General features: G+C 40.4%; 1 protein-coding gene and 1 long non-coding RNA gene across 4 annotated transcripts in view; one reads left to right on the plus strand and one right to left on the minus strand.

The window, feature by feature from the left end:
- Nucleotides 1-3,026: 3,026 nt before the first annotated feature.
- Nucleotides 3,027-8,308, minus strand: zic3 (zic family member 3 heterotaxy 1 (odd-paired homolog, Drosophila)). The gene is made up of 3 exons (XM_069694355.1): nt 7,063-8,308; nt 6,195-6,358; nt 3,027-5,478 (listed from the first exon to the last, which is right to left on the minus strand). Exons 1-3 carry the CDS (start codon nt 8,048-8,050, stop codon nt 5,296-5,298), a joined length of 1,335 nt encoding a protein of 444 aa, XP_069550456.1. The 5' UTR covers nt 8,051-8,308; the 3' UTR covers nt 3,027-5,295.
- A 1,106-nt stretch (nt 8,309-9,414) lies between these two features.
- LOC138618555 (uncharacterized) overlaps nt 9,415-13,840 on the plus strand; it is a 38,026-nt gene continuing 33,600 nt past the window's right edge. For all 3 annotated transcript variants that reach the window (XR_011310737.1, XR_011310739.1, XR_011310738.1), the window contains exon 1: nt 9,415-9,498. This is a non-coding gene — a long non-coding RNA (uncharacterized lncRNA). The remainder of the gene's footprint in view (nt 9,499-13,840) is intronic.

Consider the following 13,840-nt stretch of genomic DNA (forward strand, 5'->3'; position numbering starts at 1 on the left):
TGAACATTTTATCATTTTTCAGAATTGGCAGGCCACCACTTCACTCCTCTCCTTATCAGCAAGAATGGCTGCAGGCCACAGTATCACTATGGGGGTAAAATGTCTCTTATGAGTCAATTGAGGAATAATTTAACTCAAACACAAAGCCATTGTGTTAATCAGTTTGCATCACAAAAGCCATGAAACACCTACAGACATAAAGACACACCGTGGATTAAGGTACTTTATGAATGCATATTCAACACCCTGCTGGAGGTGAAATAAGCATCGATAATTGGCAAGCACATCAACTTCCGCGCAAATGGAAGTTAATTATCAGATGTATGTCAACGCTTATGCAATTACTTGTTTATCAAGCCATATTTTGCCTTACGATGTTACAAATCTATCTCATTTCAATCTAATTGACATGGTGCGTTTAGTGACACAATATCTCCGTGCAAGCTTAACGTCTTGGATTAATGTAACGACTTCTATAAATATCAGCAATGTTAACTTGCAATAAGTGAAAAGATAAGTCCTGTATTTCACACACACACACACACACGCACACGCGCACACACACACACACACACACACACACACACACACACACACACACACACACACACACACACACACACACACACACACACACACACACACGCAGTCTATCTCTCAGACGACTGAAGAAATTCATGAAGATTCCGTTTTGGCGGCATCTTGTTGATTTAGCGCAGTGATAGAAGAAAATCTGAACACCCGCGTATGTGACAGACAGCAAAGCAGGTCATGTGCAGAAGTGGAAGTTCCATGTCCTGCACAAAATGTCTCAGATTCAGATCAAGTGGCCAAGTGCCATGCTAAAGTGCTTTTGAGCAAAGCCAAACAACCTCACTCGTTGCAAGATACGTCACTGGTTCCAAAATAAAAGCCTCAAATGTGAATTTGAATTTACTGCCATACACACTTGATTACTGATGAATTCAGTGAGATGAAGTATGTGCATGTTTCTTCTAATAATGACTAAATTATTAATGAGTGATACGTTGGCCACTGGGTCTGTTAAGATCACAGCCGCCGTTGCGTGACAAAGGGCAGTGGGGACCTGCTTGTGTCAGTTTATCCTCTTAGAGCGCGCTCTCCCGCTTAGCCAGCAAATACTCAGCGACTGAGAAGACGCAGGAAGGTAAAGGGGTTGGGGTTGACCGATCAATCCGATACTAAACTTCAGCGGCAGGCGCGAGCCAGGAGTAGATCTCAGTCCTATTTTTTATTTATTTTTTTCCTGCAGAATACATACCCTCCGCTCCCCCCAGCAATCTCTGATTCGTCTCACCTCCCCCCCCCCCCTTACTACAAGCCCATTCTATAAGAAGAGAGAGATTATAGGCTACTGCACGCTGCCGACAGTTAGTTGCCATCCTGCGGGTCCGCACACCGCAGCCACGTATAGCTGTCCATTAAATAACTTGAGATGAATGAGCGCTAGCGTAATTCAGAGCCAGTTGTAGTCTGCTGCAGAGCATTGTTGTTATACAGCCGCTAGTCTTTACACAACTGCATCCACGTGACCGTCACTGCTTTCTAATCCATTGAGAATCCACCAGAAAGAAGCCTTTCATGTTTTTTTTTTTTCCTTCTCTCTCTTCTGGATTGGAGTCGGCTGCTCTGGTTTTACATATCATCTGGAAACGATGGCTGCTATTCGGCGTCAGCATAAAAAACATCATTTGCATGCGGAATTATTTTTGCAGAATTACACTTGACCCATAATGACCTAAATCCATATCAATCTGGTGTGTAACGGCAAATAAAAAGAGATGAGACCCGCGTTAAAATGCAAACATGTACAAGTTTTGGGTATTTTATAATCACATTTTTCTTCTCGCCCTGTGATGATCACCTGCTGCAGGTCAGAGCGCAGCCACTTCTCTGTTTAACACTTCCCAAATGCGTGCGTAAAAGTGCAGCCTACATGTGAGCTCGCCGCATTTCGGAGAAAGCCGGGTCTCGATGATTTGACGTCACTGTGTCTGAGAGGAGGAACTTGAAATGTGCGACTAGGCGAGTCGGGAAGGGAGGGAGAGAGAGGAGGGTGAGATGGGGAGGCAAGGAGGGAAAGGGAGCGAAGGAGGGGGTGAAATGTGAAATCAAACGGAATTCAAGGGATGCGCTTGCGCCAAAGTAAAACAAGAAGAAGGAAGAAAAAAAAAACTGAATTTGAATCAATATTCCCAAATCTGTTTATAGTTGAGTAATATTGGAGGGCTGGAGCGCGGGGGTTGGTGCAGAAATACTCCTCTCCCTTAGCCTGTAAGCGGAACTAAAATAGTAGATGCGGCACTTTACATCAGTCTTTCAAATAGCCCTCCATGGGCATTTATTGTTTTACTGCATTTCAAGAGTTGTAGTTGCAGGAAACATTGGATAGATGACTGTATAATATTATAGATTTTAGGCCGTGTGCATGAGCTCTTTCTGTGATTCAGTCGGGGTTTTTTCGCCGTTTAAATGCTTATTATGGCGCCCATTGATGTGTGGTAACTCCATTGGTTGTTTTTATGTAGCGGTGCCTTGTTAATCGGGTAGTGGGAGACGCTGAGGCAGTGCCACTTTTGGCACCGTATCCCAGTCCACACGGTCACACAGTGTCCTCAGTTGCCCGTCCTCCAGTCGGCACGTTAGGAAGTATTTGTCAGGATTACGCTATTATCATGACTAGTGAGCGCTCATTAAGAAAAAAACTTCACATGAGCAACTTTCATAGTCATAAACGGATGTCCCACCACCCCTTCTTAACCCCCTACTCACTGCCAAGGTTCTTTAACTTGCCCCCCCCCCCCCTCCTATTCCCACTCTACGGCAGACACACACACACACATGCACACACAGCCAAGATACTAAAATGGCGCCTTAATCAGTGTCAAGTTCAAGTGACTCCTACTAGTCTGATACAAACAGCATGGCAAACAGTGTCAGCTGTATGCGTAACATGCAGGGTGCAGAACAACATGGTGATAATAATCAACGTCGCAGTCTGAAAGTCGCTTTTCATAATGTTTTTTTAATTTCAGTCAAAATTTCCGTTCACATTTCTTCATAAATAGTTGGTAAAACAAATCAACCAACATACAGTAGCCTAAAAAGTACAAGGAACGTTTGACTCTGGTAGCTAAATAGGCTATAACGCATAGGCCTGCTGTTGTAACATGGTTTGCCTCGATGTGGCACAGTGACACAGTTCATCAGTAAAACAGTTTTGCTCTTCAGGAATAACTTGGAGTGTGACCCATTTCTCCCAGAAAGTGTTACAACATCACATTCTAGCTGTGTTTATACATCAGATATTTTTCTCTGACCTCTGGACATGGGGCAGAAAGGTGGTGGGAATAAGAAAAAGTACTTCTTTTAAATTAAGGTATAGAAAATAGCATATAAAACATATATTCCTTAAATTATTTAAATAAACTTATTTCATATATCACTGTCAAGAGGTACCGTTTTTTTACATTTTATTTTAAAAGTAGTGCTGGTGGTCTGAAATTGTTCTCGTATGAGTACAATATACTTTGTGTATGCATAATATTTAATTCTTGAGAATAGGTTACAATGCAATGCTGTAACTCTTTTTGCCACTGAACGTATTCTCCCCCCAACCCACATAGATCTAGAATTCCTTCCACTAAATTTTGTTAAACACAAAAATGTCATCTTGACAAGTTATTCACACAAAACAAGCAAATGTGTAATCAAACTGCTCTATATGCAACACCACAACAAATAACACGCTTAGTTTCACAGAAGAATTACATTTAAAACAATGCAAGCTGACAGACAAAAAACTTTTTTTTATTTTTGAAGATACTGTGTTGTGACAGTTCCATTGTTGCCGATGCACACATTTAAAACATACTTGCACAAAGACATTGCTGGAACTATAAAGGTTGCCATACTGGCGCATATATTTGGGTGCTTGACCCCAATTTGAAATACTCAAAATACTGTCACCTTGATTTGGAAATCATGAACTTCGCACACTCGTCTATGACCTGTATAGGAGTGCAGTAGGCTGATGGGTGTATTATTATTTTTTCCAATACTGAGTTTATGCTAAGAATTGACATCTATTTCTGATTCTAGAAAAGTAAAATACACAAAAAGTTTAAATTTAACCAAAAATAAAGATATCAACAGAACCGTTTTATAGCTTCTCAGCTCAACTGAACTCAGTTCTACAAAGTCAATGATTTTACATGTCAATGGTCTCATAAACAAAATAAAAGTGACGGAAATATCTGCATTATATATAGACAAATCCATAATATTCATATAGATGATTTCTTCGATCCAAATAAGACACATGTAGGCCTATTGGTTAAAAAGGAGAAAAAAAACCAGAAGGATACAATCGCGATGTTGGAGCTTTAGAGTTTATCATTTGTTCAATGTTAAGCTGGTTATGACCAAAACTGTACAGTTCTTGTTAAAAAAAACATTTCCATAAATATCATTTAAGTTTCAGAACTTATACCCATAATTAAATTACAAATTGATAAATATGGCATCATGGATATGTATTTACAACGGTATTAACAAAAGGCAACGTTATATTCAACGGTAACAATCGTAACCTAATACCACATTTCTCCACCTGAAAACGGACGTTGACAACAGATTCGACCCCATCAAACAAGGAAATACATTCACGAGTATAATATTTATTTATGAGTTTTTTTTTTTTCTGTGTTCAAGTTCATGACAAAGACTTTGGCACGTTTCTTAAGACTGTTTGAAGTTTCAACAATCAATTGAAGAGGCGACAATAGCGCGTCACCCTCATATAAAACAGCGTGAAATAATCTTCCTTTTTTATGCTTTTTTTTAAATAAAAATTTGAGAAAATACATAAAATGAAAAATAAAACAATTTTTTTTCTGAAATCTGTAAACTAAAAGATAAAAAAACATTTATTTATACTGAGAAAGTATTACGTTTATTTATTCGTGATTTATTTGATTCCCTCAAAACTGCGGAATAAAAGTCAAATTTCGTGATCCTGAGAACGGACGTGGCCTGCTTGGTGCTGGCTTTTGCTCTCATCTCCTGTTGTTGTTGTCGTCCCAATCCCATTTGTGTGTATGTGCTTGAATGCGTGTCTGACAGTGTGTGTGTGTGTGTGTGTGTGTGTGTGTGTGTGTGTGTGTGTGTGTGTGTGTGTGTGTGTGTGTGTGTGTATGAAGTGAGGGAATAGTTATTTAAGGTTTTATCCTCGTCCCCGTGGTCCACATTGAGAGAAGGTTTGTTCCTCTGACTTCAAACGTACCATTCATTAAAGTTGGGTGCCAGTCCTTCGCTATGGCCAGACGTGTTTTGTACGGCTGACGGCGGTGTTTTTGTCGGGTCCTCGGTGCTGGCTGAGACCAGCACCGGTGGCGTGGACGACTCGTATCCAGAGCTTGCTGCTGGAGACGATTCAGATCCTTGAGACTCGTGTACCTGACCAAAAAAAAAAAAAAAAAAAAATGAAGACATGAGCAGTGAGTTTCTGCGTCTGACGTATAATATTCATTAACGCTCTCACAGTGCACTTCAAGTTTCTGTACTTAAGAATTTTGAATTTAAATGCGGATTAACTCTGGGATTTACAACAGTAAACATAAAGCAAACTTGAAACAGGCAAGCTAACTTCTACGCTGCAAAAAAAAAAAAAAAAAAACAAAAAAAAAACGTCAGCCTCTACACGTCATTAATCTGCATCTAAAAATGTCGTTTTTCCTCAAAAGTATAGGTTTAAAAAAAACAACAACAACAACAATTAATAGCTAGGAGGCAGGTAATGCCACAGCTACTTTAAAACAGGTTACTATACTTTAAACAATTAATAAAGGCAGAGAATGAATTATCAAACAATAACAAACAAGTGAAATTTTCACTTCTCCTTTACTATTACGATTGAAGTGTCACATACAGACTAATTAGCATCCTATAATTTTCTAACAATACAAACATTTAATATGTGCTGTAACAGCCTAAGAAATGCTCGAAGTTGTGATCGTCCCTGTCTGTGGCAGAGGAGGAAAGGGAGGGGGTTAGAGGAGTGTGTGTGTGTGTGTGTGTGTGTGTGTGTGTGTGTGTGTGTGTGTGTGTGTGTGTGTGTGTGTGTGTGTGTGTGTGTGTTAATGTGTTTAAGGAGTAATGAAGACGTTAATTACCTTCATGTGTTTCCTGAGAGAGCTGGGGTGTGTGTATGACTTGTCGCACACTTTGCAGATGTATGGCTTGTCTGATGTGTGCACATGCATGTGCTTTTTCCTGTCGCTGCTGTTGGCGAAGCGTCTGTCACAGCCATCAAATTCACACTTAAACGGCTTCTCACCTGCAGGATTAACACACACACACCGTGAATTACTCCGATGGCCCGCACAAACAAACTTCACACTTGTAACGCCACCTATGAGCGCCGCGCCCGGAGATGTAAATTGTCTGCAGCCTTATTATATAATAGAGTAACCTACATTTTCGGGGCAGCATGGATACAGCTCGACTACTACACACTGCTCAGTCAGGCTTTATTTATTCAAGAGGCCTGCTCCGTCATGCTACTACTGGCCTGCTCTTTCATAGTAAACACTGAATCAACAGGGCATTCTGCAACGTGCAATGGCTGAAACAGAGAATTATAAACATAGACAGAAATTGATGAGTTGTAATGGTGTTCAGAGAGCATGCGAGTCCCATGTTACTCTAAAACTTTGTCAAGTGGCTTTAGAAGTCACAAACAAGCTTCTCAGCACAAAGTTAGAAGAAATAACGAGGCTTAACACCACCTCAGAGTTGGTCAGTGTAGTTTGTGCATTACCGAGTCAACATTAATTCACCAGTTTACTGAGAAATAATTCAGAACTTACTAACAACAATTTGGGAGCTGTTCAACATAATAAACGTGGGCCCGAGCTGTTAAATGATTCTTGTAAACAACAAAAACATTCTTGTATTTTGAAGAATTCAAGACACCATTTCTATCCAGAGGAGCCTCACTTTTCAAATGTTCTTTTACGCCACGATATTCTTAATGCTTACCTGTATGTGTTCTTTTGTGAATTTTCAAATTCTCCGACCTGGCGAATATTTTCCCACATCCGGGGAACGGGCATGGGAAAGGTTTCTCGCCTGTGTGCACACGGATGTGGTTGACGAGTTTGTACTTGGCCTTAAAAGATTTCCCCTCTCTCGGGCAGTCCTCCCAGTAGCAGACGTGGTTGCTCTGCTCGGGGCCGCCGACGTGCTCCATGGACACATGAGTGACCATCTCGTGCATGGTGCTGAAAGTCCTTTCGCAAGTCTTTTTGGGTCTGTTCATCTGGTTCTCGTCTATCCATTTGCAGGATAATTCTTGTTTAATCGGTTGCCTCATGTATCTAAAGAAGGCCCCTGGACCGTGATGTGTCGGCACATTCATCCCCATGTTCATATTGATAGGGTGGTTGTAGTTGTGGAGCTGAGCCCCGTAGGGGTCCGTCCGAGGGCTTGCCACCGGACGATACGGATCAGGTCTGCCGAAAATGTCCCCGCGTAAGCCAAGATGCATTTGGCTGTTGACTACATGTCCACTTGATGAAGCGTGGCTCACTCCCTGGTCGTGAAGTCCTGGAAACAACAAATGTCCGGGGTTATCGGTGATCCCGGGCGGCCCGTGGAGGCTCCCCGCCGAAGCTGCAAAGATCCCATGCTGGGCGCTCGGCGCTGAGGACTCAACACTCCGGTTCCGGAAGAGAAAGTCCCGCGTTGAATTGAACGCTCCTCCGCCGTACGAGCCCACCTGCCCGCCGTGCGAGTGTCCCAGGGCAGCTGCATATCCAGTGGCTTGCGGGGTGAACGCTGATGTCTGGCTGGAAGCGATATCGTGAGCCACGGGGCTGATTTTAAAAGCAGCGGAGTGGGAGGAATCAGTGAAGGGATTCAGTCCCAGACTCGGGTCTCTGTTCCCTATTTCGTGGTGCCGTGGTGTCCCGAAACCCCCCACTCCTAGCGATGCAAACTGCGGACCGCTATCAAGAAGCATAGTCATGAGCTTGAAGTAAATTTAGGATTTCGGGAGGAAAACAGAAAATAAAATTAAAATCCAGTTTAGCGGAGCGCGTAAGCTGCAGACACCGCGCCGAGATTTACCACGTTGTGCGAAAAAAAAAATCCTAAAATAAAAACCAAACCAAGCCAAGACGGGGGAAAAAAATCCTATGTAAAGAGTTGGGAGAAAAAACTCCCGTTGACTGCGATCCGTGAGAAAGAGGATCAAACTTCCCCCCCTTACCAGGCGGATGATGTCCTTGGACTGATAAAGTCAATCACTCACTCCCAGAACATAAATGAACTCGGGAGGCAGTGCTACGACAGCCAATCAGCGCTTGGCTACCCCTCTAACACGTGACTGCGATGAAGGGTGTTAATTGGCTAGATTTCTGGTGATTGGCACAGTTTGGTATTGAAGATGGCAGGTCGTCTCAATTGGTTTCATTTGATTGGTTCTTGTAGGCATTATTTTGCAGGTATAACGGAACACTCCAGTGCAGATCCTACATGTGTTACGTGGAGCGCCCGTGTATGCAGCCGTACACCATGCTCATCAAGAAGCTCCCAAATAGTTTCATAAATTAAAAAAATAAGGCAGTCTATAAAACCCTCTGCAGATTTTAAACTTTTAGTGGACCACTTTACTTGACTGAAATTGGTTTTAATGAAGTGATTCTGCAGCGGGAAATGTATTAAATTTGATTTCGTTTAAAAAAAAAACAACGTTTCAATACATTTGAATCTATCTATCTATCTATCTATCTATCTATCTATCTATCTATCTATCTATCTATCTATCTATCTATCTATCTATCTATCTATCTATCTATCTATCTATCTATCTATCTATCTATCTATCTATCTATCTATCTGTCTAATACAATCGTTATATCATATACTTATTTGTTATTTTTCTCTTTCATCTCACCAGTTTGGCTCTTATTAACTGAAAACTTGAATGTACTTGGCGCAGTTCCAAAATGTGGCTTTCTTGAAGCCGCTTGAAAGGGGAGGGGGTATTTTTTTTTTTTTTTTTTTAAAGCAAAAGCTCTATAGGGTGTAAGACGGAGGAATAAAAGACAGAAAGAAAGATGGCAGTAATTGTAATATCCTGAGATTTTTTTTCGCTCAGCCAAAAAATTCGTGCCATTGAGCAAGTTTCACAGGGCTGCCGCTGACTCGCTGCAGGACACATAAAATCTGATCAAGTTCAGAGACGCGCTGAGTGCTTCAAGCGGCGCTTTTTAACTCCAAGCCTTTCACATCCTTTCCCCCTCAATCTGTCCCAGGAAGGAGCTCACATTCTTTATTTTAGGGGATCTGGACTCAAAAAAAAAAAAAAAAAAAAAAAAAAAAAAATCAAATCAGTCCTTCATTCTGCTCTCACCCTCAGCCCCACCGCATTCACCAGAACATTTCGTCGAGAAAGAGTTATAGATTGAAAAGGTGAGTTTTCCTACTTATCCGTCGTCTCTGTGCTGGGAAGAGGGGGAGGCCTGTGTGAGCTGCATGCTGGGGAAGTGTGTAAATCTACAGTTTATTGGAGCGTTTAGCCATTGGAGATTGCATGGGATTTAGTTTTCTTAAAGTGAACCATGGCTGCTTAGTATTTAGGCCTGTTGCTCATATGTTGATATAATTGTTGCAAGGACCCGCATACCTCTGTTTTTTTTTATGACCATCGTGTAAAGTAGCACAACACTTGCGCTTTTTTTGTTGTTGGACATAACAGCAGAAATCAACAACTTATCTGGAAGCAAAACGACGAATAAGATTCACTTCATCTTTTACCGTAAGCTTCTCTCTCTCTGCCTCTCTCTCTCTGCCTCTCCCTCCCTCCCTCCCTCCCTCCCTCCCTCCCTCCCTCTCTCTCTTTCTCCCTCTCTCACCACCGAGGCATAGCCTGTCACAGTTTACTCCCCCCTTCACTCTCACACACTCGTCTTCTCACAGTGTGCGCGTGCACGAGCACACACAAAAACACTTAGCCTATAGCGACACGCACACACACACACACACACGCACGCGCGCGCGCGCACACACGCACGGAGGAGATTTATTGCGACCTTTGCGAACTTTAGCAAGTGACAAGCAGACAGTTGAGTTTTCTTATATTCCCTCCATATTTTATTGGCTTGTTGAAGGCTCCATCCGCCACTTAAGGTTACGTGCCGTGTATTTGCAGCCACATTGCCACTATGAAATAATTAAGTGACATGGTTTAGATGAGTCACAAATGTTTGTGAGCGGCAGAGCAGCAGCGCAGGCACTGAGCTGTTGCTGAGAACAGGGGGGGGGGAGCTGTCATCAACGAGGCCTAACGTAAAGCAACTGTTGCTTCAGAGTTAAACTTAAAACTGCTGCTGAACTCTTCTGGTAGTATAGCCCACTGGAATATATTGAAACATTTTATTATTTAATTAATTCTACAAATGTGGCATTTGACAAATGGGGAGTTCAAACACGCATTTTGCATTTCTTTCTGCTCTCGTCAAAACAAACCAGGACAGTCGGTTTTTGTTTGCTTATTTATTTTTAAGTTCGGTTTTTGTTGTTATTCTTTTGTTTCTGTTTTTTGTTTTTGTTTTAGTTTTTTTTTAATCTACCTGTTCTTGTCTGAAAGGAGCAGATGTACCTTGGCGCATTAATAGCACTTTTTTTTACTTTTTTTTTTTTTTTACTGGACATTAGAAAATGGGGGAAAACTTTAAAACACGGTGAAATACAACGTTTTAGACATTATTGGGCTGCAGTTTTGTTAACCGTCACTCGTCGAGCACGTCGCCCTCCGCTCAATTACATTTTCACCTCAGTTTTTTTTACACATCCATTTAATTTGTATACATTTTGATAAAATTGCCAGACAGGTTTTGCGATCCCATTTTTGTTTTTGTTTTTGTGTGTGTGTAATTTAATCTTTGGAGATGTTCATTTTAACTGCATAAAATAATGAGATGAACATACATACATGTGATTAGGTCTTTATTTCTTTCTGCAAAAGTTTAAAATCTTTAATCACAATTTTAATTTACTCAACAGGATGAATTATGGCAGGTTATTCTGCAAGACTGCAGTATACAATTTAATTATTTAGTTATATCTGCTGGGATTACCTCATTGGGCGTTGGGATACCCCATTGGTTATAACATAATCTTCTTCTAACTGAGCATGCGCATTACCTTAAAATATCAGAATATTTTGGTGTGCATACCTCTGTGACAGTAGACCCATGCTGTTGGAAAAGAGCAGAACATAACCATCAGCCTAAATGGTAAACAACTCACATTTATATGTTTATTCTAAGTAGATGTGATAGTCAGCAACTATAAAGGTTATTTTATTTGATAAATGACCTAGATGCATGAAAATTATTTTCTTATATAAACAAAGTGGCATATAGAAGCCCAGTGTTATTTTTTTCCTTGCAGCTAAGTTGAATAATTTTTTTAGTCCATGTTGTCTGGCCTGTAGCCCACTCTATGCTTGGCTGGCTCAGGCTGCTAGTGCTATAGACAAGTTTGTGGACTTGAAGTTAACTCAATAGTGACCAAACAAAAGGGAAATCTTGATTTTCCTGAAAAAACGGAAAAACCATAGCTTGATAGAACTTTAATTTCTCAACTACCAATATATACGACTGTTTTCTGTATTTAAGTTTAAAATAGACAGAAAATGATCAACGTATCCCAGAGGCACAGTTACACGAATGATACTGTGATTCATTGTTTTGCTTAAATGGACGTTGTGCTAAATGAACTTGGAGCATTTGCTGTGGTTTAATGTGTTTCTTAATTTAATAAGAAAATGAATTGTTGTGCTCTTTGTGCTGAATGGGTTGCATTCTCACGTTCTTCAGTTCTCCTACATTCTGCGGAGCCCACAACAGTATAAAGGCTCAGGTTCTGGTCTCCATTCAAACCATCATCCAGTAGATTTCATGCACTCTCAGAATAAAGCCAGTCACCATTTCGTTTCATATTTGTTTCAGTAATAATGTTTATGCATGTAACACGTGCAACCGCTCATTTTCAAAATGCTAGTGTTTTCACAAAGCAATCATTATGCTTTGCATTTCCAAATGGATGTAGCATATCAAACTATATTTTCGTTGTCTTTGCAAGTGTAGCTGCTGAGAATGGCCAGGGTTATTTCACCGCAGTGCTTTACATGACAAATGACAATTTAATTGCCTTTTAATTTAAAATTTCTAATGCTTGGCTGTATTGCATCGCTACTGGTCATATGTTTGTGCTGTGTGTGTTTTGTTATTTTGTTTGTCATCCGATAAATGCTTTCTCATTCCATATTTGCGTATTTAACACAGGTTCTGAACTGTATATGGTTCAATAATAGCTGGACAGATCGCTATACATATTTCATAGATTATGTGGTCATTGGGCCTTGAGTGACTGCAGCACTTGGAGTTTGCATTCACATGGCTGATGGAGAGGACTAATTGACTTGCTGTGATTTACTGGAGCATCTGTCTCCAAATGGACTCATCCCAAACCTGTTAATTCATCTAAATTTCATAAAGTCATTGGAAGACTGTGCACTGCCATCCCTCGTCAATTATAATATCTCAGCACACGCCACTCTAATGCATACACTTGTTTAAACATACACACACACACACACACACACACACACACACACACACACACACACACACACACACACACACACACACACACACACACACACACACACACACACACACACACACACACACACACACACACACACACACACACACACACACACACACACACACACACACACACACACACACACACACACACACACACACACACACACACACATATTTAGGCAAACTGCAGGAAAACGTGAATACACATAACTCTAACATATAAATTTGGATTCTTAAAATAATTTGGTGCTTCCATATCTTCTTTCTTTATTATTATTATTACCATTTCTTTTCATAATGTCATGTGTTACACTGACAGTAACCCCCAGTAGTAACACCTGTGATTCTTAAACAGACTCAGTAGTTTATTATCGATAAACGTGTATTTTTACATGCACATTTAGATGTGTGTACAGATGTGTGCACTAATAAATTGTCATTTGCCATTGTGCGAATATAGTTTTCCTGAAAAGGGTTGTTATTTTAAATACATTCTTCATCCAAATCCAAGGTTAAAGAAATTGAATTTGCTGATTTCACTTCCATTTTATCGCTTCATTGCACCTTTTGTAATTCATTCGGTGCACATTCACTGTACAAGGAGAGACTTGGACCCGATGGACGTAAAGAGTACTCCTTGACATGAATGTTTTGATTGTTGGGAATTATATTTTTATGCAACAGTCACTAAGATTCCCGTCTGGCTTGTCAAGCAACCAACATAAATGACCTGACTCATAAAGCTGCAGGATAGGAGATTTCAGATGTCAGGATTCTAAAATTTCTTACAATGTAGATATTTGAAACAAAGTTGTACACATTTATGTGTAGCTTCCAAATTTAAAATACTACTCGGTTTAACAAAATTTTGCTCAATTTATTTGGCAAATTTTAAGCATATGAATTTACCAAATACAATACTTAATACTAGCTCATCATGCTTTTTTATTTTTTTTTTTTTTTAGCAGACATGTAGGGAAATGAGCTTGTAAAAGCGTATTAGGCCAAACTCTAATTAAGCACTAATTGAGCACATCAAGGGTCATTTCAGCATTTGAGCAAATTCAGCTGCTGTTAGCATTTTATAATCTCAGTCCAGTATAACGTTGCTGTACAGGTGAGATTCATATAAAATC

This window comes from Brachyistius frenatus, unplaced genomic scaffold (assembly GCF_029030835.1).
Source record: "Brachyistius frenatus isolate BFR_SWC_R1_liver_20210118 unplaced genomic scaffold, ASM2903083v1 Contig_17, whole genome shotgun sequence".
In the NCBI taxonomy this organism is placed as follows: Eukaryota; Metazoa; Chordata; class Actinopteri; family Embiotocidae; genus Brachyistius; species Brachyistius frenatus.